Source organism: Rhinolophus sinicus, linkage group LG06, assembly GCF_036562045.2.
Source record: "Rhinolophus sinicus isolate RSC01 linkage group LG06, ASM3656204v1, whole genome shotgun sequence".
NCBI lineage: Eukaryota > Metazoa > Chordata > Mammalia > Chiroptera > Rhinolophidae > Rhinolophus > Rhinolophus sinicus.
The window spans coordinates 31967598-31991018 of NC_133756.1; the positions used below are offsets into that span (position 1 = coordinate 31967598).

General features: G+C 39.0%; 1 protein-coding gene across 1 annotated transcript in view; it reads left to right on the forward strand.

The window, feature by feature from the left end:
• Window positions 1–23421, forward strand: part of CACHD1 (cache domain containing 1) — a 209999-nt gene that overhangs the window by 171850 nt on the left and 14728 nt on the right. Inside the window, exons 10-22 of the mRNA XM_019731624.2 lie at window positions 104–253; window positions 921–1044; window positions 1855–1972; window positions 5728–5896; window positions 10327–10469; window positions 11134–11315; window positions 12224–12334; window positions 17647–17769; window positions 18876–18975; window positions 19068–19184; window positions 21168–21328; window positions 21674–21760; window positions 23014–23130. Coding sequence (XP_019587183.1) covers window positions 104–253; window positions 921–1044; window positions 1855–1972; window positions 5728–5896; window positions 10327–10469; window positions 11134–11315; window positions 12224–12334; window positions 17647–17769; window positions 18876–18975; window positions 19068–19184; window positions 21168–21328; window positions 21674–21760; window positions 23014–23130 — 1702 coding nt within the window. The remainder of the gene's footprint in view (window positions 1–103; window positions 254–920; window positions 1045–1854; window positions 1973–5727; window positions 5897–10326; window positions 10470–11133; window positions 11316–12223; window positions 12335–17646; window positions 17770–18875; window positions 18976–19067; window positions 19185–21167; window positions 21329–21673; window positions 21761–23013; window positions 23131–23421) is intronic.

Genomic DNA, 23421 nt, shown 5'->3' on the forward strand with positions numbered 1-23421 from the left:
GAAATTGAGATGGCTGATGGCCTTCCCAACTTAATAGAGCACATTTCCAGCCTTTGTCCTTCTCTGCCATCCTTTGGATTTTGTTTTTTGTTTTAACCCATAGGTTTGATAATGACTGTGAGTAAGCCCTGTTATTTTGGAAACCTACTTCTGGGAATTGTCGGTGTGGACGTTAACCTGGCTTACATCCTTGAAGACGTGACGTATTACCAAGATTCTTTGGCTTCCTATACTTTTCTCATAGATGACAAAGGTAATCTGCTAAAAATTCATCATGGGAACGGGTAGTTTCTTTAATAACCTGGAAAAACTAACCTGTAGATATTCTGATACTGACAAAGTAGAAAATGATAATATTTATAGGGAAACACTGTTGACTAGGGCTACTAATTGCTGTAGAACATCAAAAAGATGACAGAATGAATCTAAAAATTATGCATGTGTTTCTATGTTGTGTTGAGGGGTAGTTAACCGTTATTTGCCACATTAGGAACTTAGACTTGAGGATAGAAAGACACATAGACTGTGATCCTTTGGATTTTTTTTTTTGTGTGTGTGTGTGTGTGTGTGTGTGTGTGTATCTATATTGTTATCTTTAGATTTACTAGCGTTAAGGTTTATGTGATAGATCTGAACATTTTATAAACCAAAGACCAAATGACCACTACATCCTGAATATTCTTGATTACGCAGATGTTTGATAATCTAAGACATCTTTCTGCACTTCAAGAATTTTATGTAAGAACACATAAAACAAGTTCAGTTTTTATTGGACTGGTGAGTTACATACTGAGAAGTTGAGTATTGGGCAGCCATCCCAGAGTATTCTGCATTTCAAACCAATGATAGGCATGTGTATTAGATTCAGTACTTCCTGCAACATGTTTCCCACAGCCTATATTTTTGTTTTTTTATTTCAGGGTATACACTTATGCATCCATCTCTTACCAGGCCATATTTACTATCAGAACCCCCTCTTCATACTGACATCATTCATTATGAAAACATCCCCAAATTTGAGTTGGTTCGGCAAAATATCTTAAGGTAAGGAAAAGGTGAGGGTCGTAGTATTATGTTTTTCCCTGAGAATAGGACCCTTTGAGGTCAGAGATGAGTGTTGATTATAGGATGTAAAACAAGAATGTAAATTAGCGTAACGTTATCAAAAGTATACACACTAATTTTTTCCCTAAGAATAGTAGCCAAAAGTATGTTTACTTTGAGTAACAGGTAAGGTCTCTTAGAACTATTATTTGGGGGAAATGTCTTGTAAACCAAATTTTATGTGTACATTGCCTTCAATTGTAAAATCAGAGATATGTTATCTCATTAAAAAAAAAATACTCCCGCTATAGCAAATTGAAAAATGTTGGCAAAATAAAAAGTTAAGAGTACCAGCTCTACAGCATGCCAAAAAATCGCTTGGCAAAACAGTGTTCATTCCATATCAACAGCACAGTCATATACAACGTTTCCTCTTGAAATAAAGAACAGATTGGATGTTTTCCAACCTTGATACATTATTCTGGCAGATGGTAACCTATAGAGAAACGGGTCTTTATGTTCCTCGGTTGTCAAGTAATAACTGAGTGATTTGAGACAACTTAGTTTCTGGAAAGAATTAGAATTAGGGGTGGAGGGACGGGTAGGGAGTAAGGAATGTTTTTTTAAGGCAGAGCTGACATAAAGCTTTTACGAAATTGAAAGTCTCACATTATCTCTTTCAAAAGCGATGCGCTTCATTGCTTTTCCGAATCAGGTGGTCACCATTGACTCACAGCTTCTTCCCAGCCTTTAATTAAGTGCTTCATTTTATCTTTTACCTGAAATACTTCATTCTGTTTGCCAATGCAGCCTCCCTCTGGGCAGCCAGATTATCGCAGTGCCTGTGAATTCATCCCTGTCCTGGCACATAAACAAGCTGAGAGAAACTGGGAAGGAGGCCTACAATGTCAGCTATGCCTGGAAGATGGTGAGTGAGGGGAAGTCGCTTCTGCCTAAGCAGCCGCGGGTGCCATGCTCTTCTTTGTGCAGGAATCTTAGGGAACCTAGGCCGGTCGGATAGTGTTACCCATCAGTTTTAAAGTGATTGGAAAAAGAAGAGATCCCACAGATATTTTATATTTTTTTTTCTTTTTTGTTTGTAAAGCCAGTCATTGTTCATGATGAATAAATCAAGCTATGTAAAAGGCTGTAAAGTAGACAGGAAACTATGCTCTTCCCTCCCTCCTGCCTTTGACTTCCCATTCCCCAGAAGTAACCACTTTGCTCAATTTACAGAAAATTTTTATTCACACACAGGTATGTGTACGGGTGTGTGTTCTATGTACATGCACCTTCATTGGCTACATAGTATTGCATTATATAGATGGACCCAATTTCTTTAAACAGTCCCCTATTGATACACATTTAGGTTATGTCCGGGTTAGTTTTTTATCATTTTAAACTCAGATTGTGGACGTTGGGAATTAAAAAGGAGCTTTGGAAGCATATATGCCCTCTACTGACATATTCCAAGAAAAAGAAACTTTCAGATTAGAATTTGGATTATTCAGAATCACCACAGGTGGACTGACAGTTTCGCCTTAACTTGTGGTACCCCCTTCAGCTTTCTTTGACTAGCTTCATTCAGATGGTTAGCTACAAAGAATCGTGGAGACATAGGACCTAACACACTGTCCATATTACTTATGTGTCTGTCCTTTATTTCCTCTTCTGAGCACACAGTCATTGCTGTTATGGGGCCTTTGATATTGTAATTGACCAAAAGAAGAGTGGACTTTCATTTTTATATCGAATTTTAATCCCTGAGTTTCAAATGCAGTCATACGTGAGATTCCTTTGGATGGCCATATCTGGTGTTTAACCCGTTGATTCCAAATGGATCCATTTAATCATCCCTTTAAAAACTGCTTACTGAACTTTTACTGTGAGCTAAGGAGAACAAAGAAGAAGGATACATACTCTCTCTACCCTCATAGAGCATCCAGCCTAGGGGTGGAGGCAGACAATTGAATAGCTCGATACAGTGTATCTGGCATAAGGATGGTAGGAATTGGAAGTAGCCCACTGGGTTTTAGACATAACTCTCCTCTGACCTTGTTTGGTTCTTAAATCATCATTATGGCAACAGTGATTTCTACAATGGAAACAAAAGCAAACAAAGTAATACAAGAAAATTTTTGAGAAACTTACATCTACAAACCTAATTCTACTGATATTTTATTGTTTGATAATACAGATTTGAGGAAGGTCAATGTCTATTTTGAAATTCTCTGAGTCAGCTCATTTTCAGAATTTATTTTTGAGAATGATTGCACCATGTGCCTTTATTTTTTAGATTTATACAGCTTTTAAGTAAAGATGAATTGCTTGATTGAAAAATACTTTTATATTTGAAATTGGAGATTGTTTACTTCCAGTATATCCTGATTGAAAGCAATTTAATTACATCCTGGGAAAATAAATATATGTTGGCATTAAAAGAGAAAGAAGGAAATGTAGGCATTAAGACCTTCTTTGTACAGCAAATGAACCCAATGTTAACATTTTGGAAAGAAGTATTGTTTAGGTAGCTTTTCTTCAGTGATACTACTGGTCAATTCCGGCTACTCTGCTTAGCCAAATGGATGTAATCATATAATTACTTCAGATAGAACCGGTAGCTTTCTCAGAATCCTGAAATTATTGAGGATATCGCTATTAAGTGAAAAATTTAAGAGGTGATAAAATAATGAGATACCAGATTAAAAGGATGGCCTGGTAACCCAGCAGTAAAATGAAACATTTTTAAGCTCTCTTTAGTTACTTTAGAGAAAGGGGATTCATCTTGTCCTCAGGAATAAAATGGATTCCTCTACTAAATGTAATCCAAATAGATTTCATTTATGCTGAGAATAATTAGTTAAGCTGCATCCATACATATACCAGTAGATATCGATGGATTATGTCGCTGAATTCATTTAAATACAATGTGAGGAATTATGTTAGGAGCATTAAGAGATTACTGTTCTGTCACGGTGTAACCCACATCCATCTTTGCACGTTTGAGGAGGCTGCATGGTGCGAAGGAAGGATTGACTATCAGAATGTGTTACAATGTTCCTGTATGACACAGCCAGGTTTGCTTCAAAACATGAGTCCCATGGGCCATCAGTGGAAAAAACCACTCCCCAGTCATGGAGAGCTCTTCTAGATGGATACATTGTAGTTCCTGAATGCAGAGACCACTGTTTTCATGTTAGAACACAATAGAAAGACATGTATTGAAATCTATTATCCTTTCTAGCTAAGAACAATTTATAAATGCAAATATTTACAACGTGTTCCTTTTAGAAGCTTGGGGTAACCTTTTAATTTAGTTTTTAATTATAGTTGATATACAATATTAGTTTCAGGTGTACAACATAGTGATTAGACGTTTATACAACTTACGAAGTGATCACGCTGATAAGTCCAGTACTTAGGGTAACTTTATTTTTCTCTTATAGGACAGACCCAATTATAAAATTGTATTCTGGTAAAGTTTTTGTCTTTTGGTTCCTTGGAACATGCAACACAGGAAACAAACTCAAAGGATGACTATTGAGCTAAGAAGAGGGGAAATAATAAATGCCACTTCTGAGCACCCTGTCATTTTCTAATTTGGTGGGTGGAGGAAGAGGATTAAATTTGCTAATCTAATTGAATATCCTCAGCAGCAGTACTTGAAAGCAATTCCAGGAAGATGCAAATTTCTCCAGCTTTTAAAAAGATTCTGCAACCATCTTCATAAACCCTAAATCATACTAAACTCTAACCTGCCTAGTTAAAAATTTCTCCTTGATCATTAAGTAAATCCTTTTAGCTGCTTTAGTTCTGCCTTAGCTGGCTATCACTCTTCATTTATTTACCAACCATCTTTTAAAAACCAGATTCTGTCCATCTCCTAGTATGTTGGACTTAAGAAGTTTAGTTCTGTTGTATTCTGAAGTCAAGGAGCTAGAACTAAGCGGCTTGACTTGGCTTTGGATACTTTGGTGGACACATTTGCCTACCAAGTTTTATTCAAGCGTTCATTTCTAAGAGCAAAGTGAATTTGAAAGTACTCTGTTTCCACATGTGAGCTTAATTAATTAGGCTGTGCGTCAGCACGTTGCTTACTCTGGTCTGAAATGACAAGTCAGCCAGGCTTTGCAAGGGAGCCACGGACTTTGTCCTTGCTAATAGTTGGAGATCCTGGTTAGCCCCACCCAAGAGAAGAGAAAGTTGGGAATAGAATGAATAAACCAGATTCTGTGTGATCTGTGTATATGGATTCAACACTGGCTTTTAAAATAGGCAATTCTTGGAACACTGATTGCAAAACCAACGATGTATTGTAAAATGCATTTCAAACCCAAACAGAAATAAGGGTTGTATTCTCATGCCTCGTTCCAGCTTGTATCCCTTAGCTTAAATAAGCAAAGGAGGGCTAGGGTCACTGTTTTTAAAGGGACTAGATTTTTCTCATCCTTTCATTGGCTCCATGATTCTCTGTTAGATACATTTAGTTCCTCTCTCAGCAAGGAAAGTAGAAAATGTAATCTTTTGTCAGAGATACTGTCTATCACCCCATCTTTATCTCTTTCACTCACTCATCAAGTATTTTTCTGAGGGCTAGAAGACAGCAAAAAATAGTGTAGGCCAAATCACTGTCCCCAGAAACCTTCATTTCTTGTGTTAGAAACTCTTTATTGGTTTTTCCAGGTACAAGACACTTCCTTTATTCTCTGTATTGTGGTGATACAACCAGAAATACCTGTCAAACAGCTGAAGAACCTCAACACTGTCCCCAGCAGCAAGCTGCTGTACCACCGGCTGGACCTCCTGGGCCAGCCTAGTGCTTGCCTCCACTTCAAACAGCTGGCCACTCTAGGTAAAGCCCTTGCACTTCTCAGTTTGCTTTGTGGTCTGACTCATAGCAGCTCACCATAAATATTAGTTTGAATTAAGAAAAAAAAAGAAAGAAAATGATGTGGAATGCCTGCAGTGGCAGTTTGGGGATACAAACGTGACAACAAACCATTTGAGGCCTTGAGTTGTGTCAGGTTCTCCTGCAGACACTGAGATAAGGATTTGTGTGTGGATGATTTCTTCAGAATGGGCTCTCACAAGAAACCAGCAAGGAAGTCAGGTAAACAGGATCGGGAAGGAGGAGAAAGGCAGCAAGAGTTTACTTGTGGGTGAAGCTCTCCAGCCTTAGCTTAATCCTGTAATGTAAATTACACCGCAGACCTTGCCCAGACTCCAGAAAGGTGTTGGACTTTCATATTCCTTAGTCAGTTGCAGCTTTCTGCTAGTGCTAGGCAGAGGTTTTCATAGTCCAAAAACAGTCCATCAGAGAGTCGCAGGTATGGACTATTAGAGTCAGACAGATGTGGGGATAAGGTGGAGAAGTAGTAAAAGGGGTCCCAGGGTACCATCCCTGTAGCATACCTACACACCTATATAGCATATCCATATCTCTCGTAGGTTCCATCTTCAAAAGAGCTTAGGAAATAGGTAAATAATTCAAAGGAAGTAAAAGGGAATTTACATTTGTTACATACCAGGTATTTTCCATTCATCATCTGAGGTGATCTATTACAGACGAGGACATTTGAGTTTATTGGAAATACATGATGTCCCAAGGTAACACAGCAGCAGCAAGGCTGAGATGTGATTCATGCCCCTCCCATGCCACAATGCCACCTCTTGTATTGCATGTTGCCACGTACCAGGCCAATCCTAGGCATTTGCGGTGTATGTTGTTGACACACCACAGTTTACTCACAGTATTGTAAAACATTCTCTTTTTCACTGTTGGGAATACTTAGGGTTGAAAAAAGTGAATCACTAAGAATCATTAGATAGCTGGCACACTGAATAGAGGAGACACAGGGAGGAAGGAATCAAGGCTAGAAGTCACCAGACTCTATTCCAAATGGGGGCACTTGAGTTTGGGTTCCTCATCCAATCTGGTTTCTGTCTGGATCTGAGATCAGCAAAGCGGACTGAGTAGTCTCTTCTGGGACACGTTCCAGTAGTGTAGACAGCTTGGATAAGACCAAAGAGGTCAATGGAAAAAGGCTGCAGTTTACATTTGTTTGTTTTAATTTAGGTTTTGGGAGTTTTGTCTTTTGTTTTTTTGCACAAGAGTATGTATACCCTTTAATTCACATTTTTAAGCAATGCTTACTGGAAAGTTAAGATGTGCATGATTTCCTTTAAGTGCTATAGGAGCAAGCTAAACACTACTGCTGGTGAATATGAGGTCACTGTTTTGAAATTTGAGACAGTGAAGTGCAGCAGGTTTTTTCTAGATAAAAAAAGCTCAAGCCTAGATTTTTATTTCCTTTGGATAATCCCTCCAATAGCTACACTGTCCAATATGGTAGCCACTAACTGCATGTGGCTACTGAGCACTTGCAATGTGGCTAGTCCAAATTGAAATTCACTGTAAGTGTAAAATACTTAATTTTTCATGTGGATTACATGTTAAAGTGATAGTGTTTGGGATATATTAGAATCCATAAAGTATATGGATAAAATTAATTTAACCTGTTTGTTTTTACTTTTCTAAATGTGGCTGCTTGAAATATTACATTTTATTATACATTTTATTACATTGCTATGTTAAATTTTATGTTACATTTTGGAGAATGCATTGTAGTTCAGTTGCACAGTGCTGCCTAATAGAGATGCTCAGAAAATAGAGAGTCTGTCAACTCCAATACTTTGCATAGGCCCTAATGGACTGATCCTACGTCCCACTTGGGCCAGTGTCTGATTTTCACTGGGCGCTCTTTCCACTGTACCTTGGAAGTAAAGCCCCTCCCAGGACAAAGTGGAGGGGTCATCAAGGGCATCAGGTGGTAATGAAAGTGAAGCAGGCTAATTAAAATATAATAAAAAGGGAAAGGGAAAGAAGTGATTTCCATCTAATTTCATTGGTAAATAGGGATTTTGAGGCCAGGTGTTATATATCAAGAGAGCTGAAGGAGGGACATTGTCTTTCTTGGTACATGAGGTGGCAAAGAGGAATTTTTTAGAGTATTATCACCCATTGCAGTTAAGCACATATGTATGTATACAAACATATGATCTACCTCCTAGACAGAAAACCTTGGGTCGTCTGTCGGGCTTGGTTCTTTCTGTCCCTCAGTTCATCTTACTGTAGTGGCCTTTTCTAAAATGCCCAGTCTCTGTCACTACAGGAAAGACCTCCCCAAGGTGTCTCTCCTCCTCTTACCTCTGGCCCTACTCTTTTGTCCCTGAAATATTATGTGTTGCCTTTCGACTGTCTTATTGTATTATACTTATATTCTTGTTCTCCCTCTCTCCCCTGCCCCTCCCCCTCCCCCTCCCCTGGCCCCTTCCCCTCCCCCATCTTTCCCTCTGCCCCTCCCCTTCCCCTTCCCCCTTCCCCTCTCCCTGTCGCTCCCTCCTCCTTGTCCCTCCAACTGTGTCCTAAGCCCTTTGGGTTCAGGGATAATCCTCTTTCTCTGGCACATCCTTGCACAGGCACATGAATCTACAGCACACTGCTAGGCAACTTAATCTTTTAAACCTCTGGTTTTCTTCTCCTTGGTATGAATATAATGATAATCTCCCAGGCTACCCCCTGATGACATCATGAGAAATAAATGAGACATAGCATTACTAAAAGCAACATCATCTGATAATGACAGACTAGGTAATTCTGACCCATCCTACTGAGGATAACTGAAAATCTTGGATGGAAACTTTTTAGAAAATGTCTTCTTGAAAATCATCAAAGAACTAACATGATAATTAGGTACTGAGTCAACGTCTAGAAGAATATAAGAACCTAGAGAAGAAAGCCAACACAGAAAGCCGCTTTTGCAATGCACATATTTACCAATCCAGGAGAAACAACTGTGAAATTAAGCTGCTCTTTAGGCAGCTTCTTGGGGCTGGGGAGAGAGGCAGAAAATCAAATCCAAGGTCCCCAAAAGGTAGAGACTAACGAAACCACCCATACACACACAAGCTTGTAGCAGAGGTCCTAACAGACTACATCTTAAGGGTGAGGGTGAATAGAAATAAATCAACCCTTGACTTAGTAAGACTCCTGCCATATGAGTAGTCTAAGGAACCTCAAGCATTAGCTAGTCATGGACTAGTTGAATACCAAAGTCCCACAGTGCAGCACTTTGGCCAGTTATTGAGAACTGTTTCCACCTAACCATCCTGCCTCCTCTGGGGTTGTGGCATCTGGAAGAATCAAACAACACTCTTCTCTGGAGGAAGGTATTCCTATCCTATTAGGCTGTAACACTTCCTACAAATTTGTTTTTAAGTACCATGTCCAACACTGTCAGAGATAGCTAGGCCACAAGGAACTAAGACACCATGGGGGAGAACTACAAAAGGAATAGAAAAATGACCCACACATTTAAATGAGATAGGATATATGATGGTGCTTTCTCAAGCTTTAAAAAATATGATTGCACAGTAGAACATTCCAGAGCCGAAGATGCAGTGTTCATGTTTCATAATGTAATTCCCTGGGAGGATTTCTGTCTTAAATAGAGAACTGGGATTTTCCTCTCAGATAGGACCAACAATTAAGTATAGAGAAGTAACTACATAGTGTGTGGTATTTACAAAAGCTTGTGGTATTTCCACAAGCTTTTGTTTATGCCCAGTTTGACTGTCCCCATCTGTGAGAATAATTTTTTAAACTTGATGTTTGCATTGACTCCAGTGTTCCATTTTCCCTTCTTCCTAGATAATACTAATATGAATGATAATAGTCAACACTTAGAGCACTTGCCATGTGCCAAGCACTGTTCTACATGCTTTGCATTTATTAACTTATTTGCTTTCCGTATATTAGCAGATATAATTCTCACCATAACTCTATAAGGTTGGTGCAGGTATTTCCTCCACTTTGCAGATGATCTAGATATTACATATATTACAACTTGCCCAACATCACACAGCCAGGAATAGTGGAACCAAGATTCACTCCAGTCTGGCTCCATGTCATATCCTACCTCCTCGATCCTAATAAATATAAGATACTACGTGTAGGTCTAAGGTATTTTGAACATTTGCCATTTCTGGCATTCGTATATGTGTGTACGTGTTCTCTTCTGGTGCACTCATGACTGTAAGCTCCCTGAAGGGAGAGAATGTGGCTTTTCTCCTTTGTAGCTCAGTGTCGAGTTGCTTGCTTTGCGTACGGAAGACTTTAAACCACCGTAACTGACAGGTTGGCAGAGCCTTAGGGATCCTTTTGTTTGGACCCGAGAGGAAGTCTCAGTGTTCTCAGACCTGCTTTGTTTGCTTCTCTTTCAGAAAGTCCAACCGTCATGCTGTCTGCTGGCAGCTTTTCCTCCCCCTACGAACACCTCAGCCAGCCTGAGACAAAGCGCATGGTGGAACACTACACAGCCTATCTCAGCGACAATACCCGCCTCATTGCTAACCCAGGACTCAAAGTGAGTGCTGGCGTGGGGCCGCCTTTCTGGTGTACCCCTCCATGGGCCTGGAAGGGGCTCCTGGCAGTGAACCTTTGAAGTGGGAAGCCCAGCTCTGGATCTGTGCCTCTCAGCTGGAGAGCCTGAAAAGCAGAGTATGTGGCCCAGGGGAGGCCCGGTCAGTGATGACCTGTCTGATGGATTAAGAAGCTCTGTGAGGCACATGAAGAATCTCTTTCAGGCCATAGATGCACTTAGGGATTTTCTAAGTGGGGGGTATGGTGTAGAGACCAGGGAAACTTACCCTGCCCCATTTTTCCCAGGGGAAAGAAGTAAAGTGCCCCTATTTTCTTGTGAGATAAATATGATGAAGTTTAAGGAGAAGACAGTTAGCTGCATGTGTGTACGTGTGTGTGGAATGCTTCACTGTGGGGTCTATACACATAGGAAGCCTGACTAGGATGAACAATTGAATAAATCACACATTCACACATACACTGACTATATTTCAGTAAGCTTTTGTTTTCACCAAGTTTGGCTGTATCCATCTGCTGTGGAAAAGATTTTTAAGAAGTAATTGGGCTTGGCTTCTCTGCAAGAGAGCTTTGGGAAGCCCTGCCAGCAGTCCACTCTCTTTTCATGTGAGTCTTAAAGGATCCCTGCTATGTCTTCCTTTGTTTCCCAGTTCTCTGTCAGAAATGAAGTAATGGCTACCAGCCACGTCACAGATGAATGGATGACACAAATGGAAATGAGTAGCCTGAACACTTACATTGTCCGCCGTTACATAGCAACACCCAATGGCGTCCTCAGAATTTATCCTGGTTCCCTCATGGACAAAGCATTTGATCCCACTAGGAGACAATGGTAAGTTTTAGGGGCTTCCATTATCAACGGTTCCCCCCAAATCCTGGAGAGACATGATAAGTACATATAATAAAACAACTTCAGGCAGTCACATTAAAGAAGATACTTTCAATGGCAGTGAAAACATGTTTTTGAACAGTTTTTTTTTAATGTATTAACAGCTTTGTGGGTTTCCTCTGTGTACAGTGCTTTTATCTATTCATTGAAATTTTGAGACTGAAAGGCTTTATGCTCGGCCATTTCAATCCCTAATGGTTTGCTTGACTCCTACCTTGTGTGCAATGTGTCTATAGGGGCTATACTTAATGTCACCACCCAGGATTGTGGCATCAAATTACAGCTCACGTATGACCTATGAAAAATAAATGTGTATACATTCAAAATCTTTTTTTATTTCTGGGCTTTCTTTTTACTCTGATTTTTAATAACAAACTCTGGTCAGGTGGTATACTAGGGGGCGTGACTTGGGCATAAAACCAGTGTTTCCAGTCTTGTGCTACTTGGTAACTAAGTCACTAATGCGTTGGCTATTATTTTCACTGCCTCTTCTTCTACCCTCACCAATCCAGGGGGCAATTTTTATTTGCCAAATTGGATTTGTTTCTACTTTATTCATTCATTTCTTCTATTTTAGCCTCTACAACATCTATACTATAGATCTTATTAGAAACTCAGGTATGTACTGAGTTCAGTATCTTTTTAAAAAGAGAATTTTAGATTTTCTTGACCTCTTGTGTTGACGCTACAGTCAGACATGAGAGACAGGAATCCTTTTGAATTTTAATGTAGTATAGGCCCAATTTATAACTGTAAAATATTTTTTAGAGTTACGAGCTCACTTTTCTTTGAAATTTACAGAGTTGTTGTTCATACCCTAAAAGAACATGACTGTCTTTGGTCTCCATTAGGTATCTCCATGCAGTAGCTAATCCAGGTTTGATTTCTTTGACTGGCCCTTACTTAGACGTCGGAGGAGCTGGCTACGTGGTGACCATCAGTCATACAATTCATTCATCCAGGTAACATTTAATTAATTTTATTCATTTTGTTTTGACACAGCAAGGGTATTTTGAAATTTTGAGTAGAATAATAGACAGTAAAGATTAATGGCAAAAGCATGAGCTTTGAAGTGAGGCAAGCTGGGGTTTGAATATCTTCTCTAGCTGTGTCATCATGGATTCCCTGGGCTTCCTTCTGGCATCTGTAAAATGCAGATAATACGACTTCGCAAGGTTATCATGGTTGAGTTGATGAAAAGCTCTTAGCCCTGTTCTTGGCAGCCATGATGATGCTTATGAAGAAGAAATAGAAAGCTGTTAGATTCAGTAGAGCAGTTTGTAGAAATGCCAGCCTCAAACCAAAGAAATAACAGTAGGACCCTAACAATTATCATTGCTAGAGAGTGTTTTCCAAAGGAAAGGAGCATTTTTAGGGAAAGAAAAAAGTATCAAGACATCAAAGTTATTACCTCTGGAATTTGGGTCTAACTCTCTTGAATCATATAGGAGAGTGTGTTGTTTTTACTTTGTCCTTGCACTGCCTCTTGAAAAATAAAAAGGCATTTGGAAATTTGATTTTCCAGGACTGGTATAAAATGTCAGTAGCACTGTAAATATATTTGGAGTGCTTTATATTTCCTGCTTTTGAAATTTTAGTATTTAAGCTACAAATGTCAGTGAAATGTTGGGTGCAGAGGCAAGTCGACCACGTTGAACACGTTTAATCCCTACATTATACAAATAGCTGTTTTTCCCTAGCAACCAAGAAAAACCCTATTTTGACTGGTACCTGTAATGATGCCTTAAAATTTATGAGCAACAGATTTTCTTGCTTAACTTTATGCTTTTCACTGGTACTCATTATATATTAAATGACTGACATTCAGTAGGATTCTTCTAACACAGGTTCATTGAGAACAAGAATTGAAAAGCAATACTGTGTGGAATTTCAATCGTGACCTGTGTCTCCATGCAAAGCAGGGCCCTGCCTTTGCAGAGTATTGTATCTGCTTGGCTTTGTCAGCTGGCTCCCATAATGTAGTATTTCACATATAAACAAGTAAACGCTCATTTAGAACATATTTTTCCAATGGTTTTCATTATAGACTATCTGTCAGGCATACCCCTACTGTTGTCTGAATGGCAAGACTTGTCACCCCTCCTACATGTCTAATCAGTTGAGAAAAAGTAAACAAAGGTGGTTTCTTTGAGGGGACAGTAGTCACCTTGGTCTTTGATGACAATGAATGGGCTGGAATGGGTTCTTAAAAGTATTGTTGGGGTCAGCCAGTTCGCTCAGTGGTTAGAGCGCAGTGCTCATAACACCCAGGTCGCCAGTTCGATTCCCACATGGGTCAGTGGTTGCATCCTCCACAACTAGATTGAAAACAACTCCACAACTAGATTGAAAAAAAAACAATGACGACTTAGAGTCCTTTTCCAGGACTTGTGTCCTGGAAAAACACACTGTTCCCCAATATTCCCCAATACATTTTTTTTTTTTTTAATGTAAAGACATAGTTGAGAGGTAGGTTTAAAACGATAGTCCATGTGTTCTATGATCCGTCGTCGCTGGTATCCCATCAGGCTTTGCCCACATGGCCACTGATTATCAAGAGTCATTAGCTTTCCCTTCTATACTGTATTCTTTTTGTTGGGGAGGGGGCGGGCTGCCACAGAGAGGTGCAGATTTTTATGCTCGCATACGTATGTATATACACGTTTTTGTTGGAATTTGGATGGGTGGAAATTTTTTCATTTTGTTTATAAATATTCATGGTGTCAGTCGAAATGAAGCTTGATGGAAATATGATGGGCTTTCAAGTTAGGGAAATCTGGGTTCGATTTCCTTATCTGGTTAGTTTTTATAATGTGTTTAACCTACACAAATGTAGTTATTTGAGTTTAACAAGAGTTAAATGGCCATTTAAATCCTGGATTCTGTCCGCTCAATGAGAGTGTATTCCAGCAATAAGTACCTGCTCTTGTCTTGATCAATATATGGGCCCGTGGGCTTGATCATTTCAATGTTTTCCTTAGCTGAGCATGTCTTTATTATTTAAAGCCAAATATTTCTCAGTCAGCACAGTTTAGAAGGCAAGTCAACCACCACTTCTGGTTTTCAACCAAAGCTACTGTGGCTTTCATGGATATATTGGTATGTGGGCTCTGCGAAGGCAGTTTTTTCAAATAATTACTAGTGACTTTTGGCCTCGTGTGCCAACTTGAGAACATAACACCCTCCTAAGATGGGATTCCACTCTGAAAAAGTAGATTTGCCATTTACTGTTTGTGTGACTATAAACAAGTTCCTTTTTGCCTTGGTTTCCTCACCTATGAAAGGGACATTAGGTTCTATCTCAAATGATTATTTAAGGATTACAATAAATAATACATGGTATGGGCTCAATAAATGGTAAATACTTTTATTTTTATTATGTTCCATGAGCCTCATATGTACGACAGAGATAATAATTCCCAGGTCAAATATTATAATGAGACTGAGAGATGCTTAGCACCATCCTTGACAACGTTGAATCCCAAATATAAATGGCAGTTATTTCATTATCGTGCTATTCATGTCTGGCATTTTAATTGGTCACAAGAGAGAATTTAAGCTAATGTTCCACCTACGAGGCATCCTCCTTTCCCCTTGGTTTTCAGTAGTTTGGCTGATAGCCCTGAGAGGGGAGAGGCTTTTCTGACTCAGAGCTCACGTATCAGTTAGTTACTGTCAGTAACGGTGCTGTGATTCTTCCATAAGCATTATTAGTGGCCTACAAATCTAGGTGTGCATTCTTTAGGGAAAGATAATGCTGGTAGAGAGGATGAAATACAGTCAGGATTAAAGGACTGATCCAAGAACTCTCTGACAGTGAAAAACCTCAGACAAGTGCTGCAAACAGTATAGTCTATTGTACTTAGAAATGTAGCCTGGGTTTGGTTTTTCGATGTTAATCTTTCTGAGTTGCTATGGTAACAGTGTACATTTTTGAGCTGCAGGTAAAAATATGAATGCTAGACATACCTGGGCAATGTGCATGCTTTTACTTCAGCGTGTTGATCATATTGGAGCAGATGGAAGTCAAACAGGGGAAGTTTAGAAACCAAATTAACTTGTCCCAAAAAACCTGAGTTGTGTTTTTCACTGAGGCAGCTATAGTGTTGTAAAAGAGCCAGGTTTGCATACTGGACTCTATGTCATAAATAAAAGGTGCTCGATCTTATTTAAGTCTTTTCATCATTTTAAACCTAATTTTTCATTTACAAAATGGGCACTAGAATTCCTTCCTGAGTCTTTGCAGGGCATTAAATTCGATCATGTAAAATTGCTGAGAAACTCGTGAGTGCCGTGCAGATCCAAGGAGGCAGTGTAACCCAACGGTTAACCAGCACTACATGCTTTGGAGTTGAAGAGACTGAGTTTAAATTCCTGCTTCCACTAGTTATTCACTGTGTGACTTTGGCCACATATTTAATCTTCCCGAGCTTCGGTTTTCTAGACATGATAATGCTCATAAGGTTTCTGTGAGAAATAAATAAAATGATGTACTGAAATGCCTACCAGAGTGCCTATAAATTGTGAATATTCAGTAAATGGAAGCCATTATTATTATTATCATAATGAGGGCCATTGTTTAGACTCTTCACTCTTTCCTGGACAACCTAGAGACGTTTAAACTTCTTTTGACTGATACTTCACCAAAACCTTGTTTGCTACAAAGCACCAATTGCATGTAAGGTAGCAGAGTCTTGGATTTCTCCCATGGTGGAATAGAAGTGACTTCAGTAACACTAGGGGCTCTTATGGAGGCAGTAGCCTCTCAAAGGTAATCCCACAAGTTCCTCCCCCACCCCATGCCAAACACAGTTTTGACAGCAAAGCTCATGGTCCATGGGTCCAAAGCTTATGGGTCATGGTCCCTTTCTCTAGTGGTCTGTTTATTTTTTTGGGGGGGGTCAAGATGGGTTTGAGGAGATACAAGTATCAATGTTGACAGGAACCAGAAGGGAGCGGTTGTCTACATGGCAAAGCTAATTTCACATCTAATTTCTGACTTCTCAAAAGAGGATTTTACTTTGGGAAATTCCTTCTGAGCTTTCCAATTACTATTTTTAAGGTTTTTGTCAATCACAGCGCCATTTTTCTTTTGGTATTTTCTTTATAAAAAGATCAACTGCATAGATGGTGATGAACTCTTGGAACGTCTCATGTTGGGTAAACCCTGAAAATTCCTGACCACAGAAGTACAGGAGTTCATTGGTCAAGTAACTCAAGCCCTTCCAACTGCCCATGAACATACTAGATGAAAGAGAACCTAGGTTCCAACTGAGAGTGCCATGCTTCTGATAGAGCCAGCAATTTCTCTGAACAAATAATGAGCTCACTCTGTCTAGGACAGAGCTTTATGCCTATTTAGTTTTCCTTAGGGTAACTTTTCCTAAAACAACTTATTGGGTGTTTTTGACATGTTTGGCAGCTTGCTAAGCACACCATCTCATTTTGTCCCATTAACAGCCTTATGAAGTAGATACTATTTATCCCATTTTCAGATGAGAAAACTGAGGCTTAGGAAAGTTAAGTAGCATCCCAGGAGCCACATAGGTAGAAACCAACAGGGCCAGGATTTGACCACAAATCTGCTTGATTCCAGAGCTAAAAGGTTAGAATCATGTGATACACTCCACATTTGCCTTCCTTGGTGCTCCTCTTTTTGAGAGTAGCACTTTAGAATTATGGAAGAACTGGCCTGTGAACCAAGAGCCTTATTCTAGAATATGAGCTGTGTTTTGGGTAAAGCCAACCTTCGTGTTATAGAAAGAAAACTAGACATTGTTTTTACTAAGTTTTTTGTGACCTTACTCTAGTCAGTTAATCTTTAGGAGATCTCAATTTCCCTATCTATAAAATGAAAGAAATAATTAAGGGAGTCACTCAGGTTCCTTGTCTGAAGGTTTTTTGTTAGAAGGAACCATAGTAGCCCTGTATCCAACCTCCTTCTAATGCCTGTTCCCTCCCACCCCCATACTCTTGCCAAAGAATAGTCCAACCATTGTCTGAACATGTATAGTCAGGACTAACCATAGTCCACAGCTGCCCATGTTTTGGGCTGGTCTTATTTAGAAAGTTCTACCTTTAGGTTACATTTTTTTCTCTCAAATCTCCAAGTTATGCTAAATCAGTCATTTAGTTAATTGTCTTTATAGAGGTGGACAGTGTGGAGGAGCAGTAGGCATGTATTTCTGATACCATGCAATGTCCTATGATTGAACATAGCTTTTACCTTTAAATAAACATGCTTCTTGTTCTCTTTGATCTTTTTCACGTGAAGTACACAGCTGTCTTCGGGGCACACTGTGGCTGTGATGGGCATTGACTTCACACTTAGATACTTCCACAAAGTTCTGATGGACTTATTACCAGTTTGTAACCAAGATGGCGGCAACAAAATAAGGTAAGCCTTCAGGGACGCCATTTCCTTTCTAGCTGCAAAATACAAAGAAACTGATGTCAGGTATCTCTACAGGACCAGAATTTGAATCCATGGCCTGGGTGTTCTGTAAAGAAGGTTTTTGTTTTTCTTTTTCTAAGATGTGTGTCATTTATGCAAACAAACTTGCCTCATAACAAGGAGAATAACTGTGGCACAGAATTCTCCAAGCTCTTATTTCTTTAGAAGTCAGTAATTAGAGGTTTCCCGTATCTTGGGTGCTAGAAAGACCAGAGGGTTCTCCAGGGTAGTACTTTGTATGTTAAGTTAGTTATTATACCAAAGTCTTTGTGAGATTTTTCCAGACACGTAGACTGCTCCTTTTACATTTCCCCAGAAAGAGGCTCATGGAACTGAGTCTTTTCCACCTGAATTTCAAAAGAGCGTGCCTGATCAAAGCAAGGGCATTCCCTTGGTTTAATGCAGGCCACTTTTAAAAATAGCTTTCTTATTTCAGTCTCATGGGCCTTGCTTCATATCACTGCTACATTTCACATTGGCCCTTAGTGGGAGATGCAGGATTCAAAGCAAATTGTTATGACGAATGTAGAGTAAAATAGAACAGAAAATAGTCTTGATTAGAACAGTTCTGGCTTCACTTAGTGTTTCCATCAAATATATTTTTGTATGTTCCCTGAATGTCATATTTTATGTATGTTTATCATTGAAAGAAGAAATTTTATGATATACTTATAGTTGGTGCCTTTATACTCAAGGCCACTTCTTTCAGTATCTCCCTCCTCAGAAAAATGAATAACCTTCCCATTTACATACCTGGCCAAAGACCTTCGAGTCCATCTTACTTGGACTGGGTGTCACATTCTCTGTGAACTATGTAGATGACCTCAGAGGCAGGTATAAATCTCTCACCCTAAGCTGTATGCAAAGTGATCTACTACCGCCAGAATAATGTATCTTTCTACCTGTCAGCAGTCCTTTATGTTGCCCATGGATGTTTTTTGAGAACCTGAGATAAATGCAATTTGTTTTAGGGCTAGCATGACAAATGCTCTCCGAAAACATAGAAAAATGGCTTATATGACTGAGGGATGTCACTTGTTTTGGTACAGGTGCTTTATAATGGAGGACAGGGGTTATCTGGTGGCACATCCAACCCTCATTGACCCCAAAGGACATGCACCCGTGGAGCAGCAGCACATCACCCACAAGGTATGAGTGCAAAGCTGATAGCTCAGTTCTCCAACCGCCTACAGCCCATTAATTACATGGCGTATGTCTTTTGTTCTGCTTGGCCTTGTTAGGAGCCTCTGGTAGCAAATGATATCCTGAACCACCCCAACTTCGTAAAGAAAAACCTGTGCAACAGCTTCAGTGACAGAACAGTCCAGAGGTTTTATAAATTCAACACTAGCCTTGTGGTAAGTTGATCCCCTAATCCTCGCATATTCTTTTGCCCTGTGGAATAATGGTTAATATCTGAAGATTACTCCTGGCTGTTTGATTGTCTTAGAATTATAATAGGACAGGACCTTAGCCCAACTCCCCAGTATGACAATTGTGGACTAGAAAGCCCACAGCAGAGAAGTGAATGTTTTAAGGTCTCACACTTGGTGTTTTGTTTTGGGTTTGTTTGCTTAAAGACTCACCCAGTCAAAGCCCTTTGAAATGTCTGCAGAAGTCTGTTCTCACACTCTTGTATAAATATATATGGCACCATGTGTTCCTCTCTTCCTGTCTTCTAGAGTTCACTCACTCTCCTGGAATTCCTAAAGCCAGCTTAGGGCAGTTCTTGGTCATCCACCCTGTTAGAAGGGAATTCTCATGTAGATCATTCGAAAGTACTTTCTTTCTCTTAAGCTTAGAATACTCTATGATTTGAGGTACTGTACACTTACCTGGATATGGTCAAAGATCTTAAGGTTTTTCTTATTAATTTGTAAATAATCCTAGCTGGGAGAGAACTAAGAGGTAATGTCAGAACCAACATTCAAGAAGTTATTAAAAAGAAGTAAGCTTTTCATTTAGAATGGGTATTTATATCACTCGATGTATGATTAAAAATTAATTTTAAAGATGTATTAGGTTAAATTAAAATCTTAAACTTAGTCTCAAAAGAAAGCAGTTGCAAAAACAATTGTCTAGGGTAATCAAAGCATTTTAAAAATGAATACATTAATAGGATAGTGTATTCAAAGCAAAGGCAGTCGTTATTACTTTGTTCAGACCCCATACCATTCTGGGGAGTGCTCTCTTTAAAGAGGACGTTGACACACTTGAGTGTAATCAGAGGGAGGCTGCCAGGTAAAGTTGTCATATTACTTACTCTTACTCTGTGTATCTTCTGTACATCTTACTTACTCTATGTATCTTCTATCATTTGTACAATTTCCTGAGTCTTCAGAAGACAAAGCCAGGCTATTCAGGTAGAAATTTTTCAGAAATGCAAGCTTTAATGGAATATAAATTAGAATAATTTCTTAATGGCCTGAGTACTAATGGCCTTATTAATAATTTCAAAATGGAATTGGAGCTTTCCTGAGTATTGGAGCTAATAGGATACTACACCTATATTTTGCTTATACTGTAAAGGCAGGCATCTTCCAAACAGTAGAAAACTTGTCTAGACCTCTAAGAACCCTTTCAGTGCCATAATTCTCAAAGTTAGGCTGCACATATAGGGGATAACATGGAAACATTGAGATTAAATAATGGACCTACTACACATGACACACATGCAGAAAAATGACCATACTCAATGTTACAATGCCGCTTTTGAATCTTTGGCTTCCTAATAGGGTGACAAATTTGGCAATTCAAGTAAGTGGCTATCACATTTCCTTGTTATAGAATGAAGAAAAGGATGCTTGCTTTAATTGGATTGTTTAAATATTCTGGAAGCAGGAAACTGGCCTCTTAAAGAGTCTTTGGTTTTTCAATAATTTTATTCTAGAAGAAGAGAGGTTTTGTTATCCAAGGAGGGGGAATGCATGTTTTCTGGTTGTTTGGGTTTGCCTTTGAATAAATTCCAAGTTATTCCTTACCTGAAATGTGTCTTTCATTGCTTCTTGCATTTATTTTCATTTGATGTTATATTATTATGTGTTGAAAAGGAAAGAACAGATTATAAAATCAGCTATGCAAATTTTATCTGTATAAGCATAGATAAGAGAATAAATAATATGTACACAACTGGTAAATGAGCATTATCTGTGACTGATGGGATTATGAATATTTTTGCCTTCCAATTCTTTAGCAGTGACTATGTACTACTTTTGTAATCAGAAATAAAGTTTTATTGTAAAAAGATATTTTGAGCAACTGGCTGAAAGGTTGTTTGCACCACAGTAGGGCTGAGTCTTCGCATTAGTGTCTGTAACTTTTGACATTTCGATTGTCTACAGGGGGATTTGACGAACCTCGTGCATGGCAGCCACTGTTCTAAATACAGACTTGCGAGGATCCCGGGCACCAATGCGTTTGTTGGCATTGTCAATGAAACATGTGACTCTCTTGCCTTCTGTGCTTGCAGCATGGTGGACCGGCTCTGTCTCAACTGTCACCGGTAAAAATACATGGGGTCACATTTTCTATTCAACCAGGGGCTGTTTAATATTTCAACTGATGCCAGTCATTCTGAAGTGGCATCTGCAAAATAAACAAAGTGCTGGGTATATCCTGGAGAAAAGGAAAGTCCTGGTTACAGAAGCATTTAGAGCTGTGTTGTTTGTAGCATCCTTGTCCAAAGAGCAATGGATTGAGTCCAATTGTATTTTTAAACTTTTGGTCTTGATTATTTTTTAACTGTCACTTTTCTAGCTCGGCTTTTCTTTATTTTGCTTCCCCCTGGTACGTGTACAATATATAGTTTGTTATTGACCCTCTGCATAGTAACCTTTTTGCTTTTCAGAATGGAACAAAACGAATGTGAATGTCCCTGTGAGTGCCCTCTAGAGGTCAATGAGTGTACTGGCAACCTCACAAATGCAGAGAACCGGTAAATATAAATTATACGTATTTATAATATAAATTATATATCTAGATTTATAATATAAATTGTATATTTATGATATAAATTATATATATTTATTATATAAATATATATTTATAATTATATATATAATTAATATAATAATATTGTATCTAATAGTATGTACATACTATACTTGTATACTGGGAATCTTGTTTGTAGATTTGTTTTGGGTTGGGACGTAAGAGGATGATTCATTCTACTGATGTAACTGTTCAGTGAGCCAGATTTCAAGCTCTGCAGTACCTTAAAACGAAGTCCACTTTCTGGTTTAAATTTAAATGCTGTGAAAGTATTAATAGTATGTGTGCTGCATACAAAAAATGTGAGACTGTTACAAGCATTAACTGAGTGCCTACCGTGTATCAGGTACTTTATGCACATTAAGTCACTTAGTTTTCAAATTAACCCTGTGATAAATATGGAGGTACCTTTCACACACACATGCTCACACATACCATAGCATTATTTATATTAGTGACAAATTTTTAAGACCAGTTAAATAAATTGTGGTAAGTCCCTTCTCTAGATGAAAGCATGTTGTATGTACACACACTAGTACAATTGACCCTTAAACAAAGCAGGGGTTAAGGGTGCCAACCCCCCGTGCAGTAGAAAATCTGTATATAACTTTGACTCCCCCAAAACTTAATTGTCCCTTGGTGTCTGAAGGGGATTGGTTCCAGGATCCCCTGCAGATACTAAAATCCACTGATGCTCAAGTCCCCTATATAAAATGGGATAGATCAATGCGTACAGTCAGCTATCTGCATCTGTGGACCCCCAGCCTCAGAATGAAAACAGTACAGGTATTTATTGAAAAGTCAGCCTGCACAGTTTAAACCCAGTTTGTACAAGGGTCAACTGTATATGTTTGTTTAGGCATAGAAAAAAATGTCTAAAAGGACCCTCATTAAACTGTTAACAGTGGTTACTTCTGAAAAGTAACATTTAGAATGGTGAGTCAGGGGAGATAACATCCACTTTTGATTATATGTGTATATTCCTGTTTTGTTGAATATTTATGAATTCCTAATTTTTATATTATTTCTATTACACATAAAGATGAACAAATTGAAGCTCTGAGTAGTTCAGTGATTGGCCCAAGGTTTTATATAGCTAAGTGGCAAAGCCAGGATTCAAAGCCAGATCTGTAGGGGCCAGGGGCATGGTGAGCTTGGCACGTACGTGGTCCTAACCTCCACCTTGCTCCTGAATAGAAACCCAAGCTGCGAGGTCCATCAGGAGCCGGTGACATACACAGCAATTGACCCTGGTCTGCAAGATGCTCTTCACCAGTGTGTCAACAGCAGGTGCAGTCAGAGGATGGAAAGCGGGTAAGCAGTACCCAGTGCTTACATTACATCAACATAATGGCTTTGGGAGCAGAACTTAGTAAAGAATAGTGACCAGCAAGCAACCTCATTGATATTTTCCAGCTGATGTTTAGCATTCCCATTCTTGGTGTTTTAAAAAGTAGTGTCTTTTCCAGATCCAAAACTGATTTCCTTACGCCTTTTATCTACCAGGTTTAAGGTTGTCCCATGTTCACTTGTAGTAGTTACTTAGCATTTGTACCATATGTTGGAAGCCTTGTCTGTAGGTGGGAAAGTTATTCTTGAAATAAA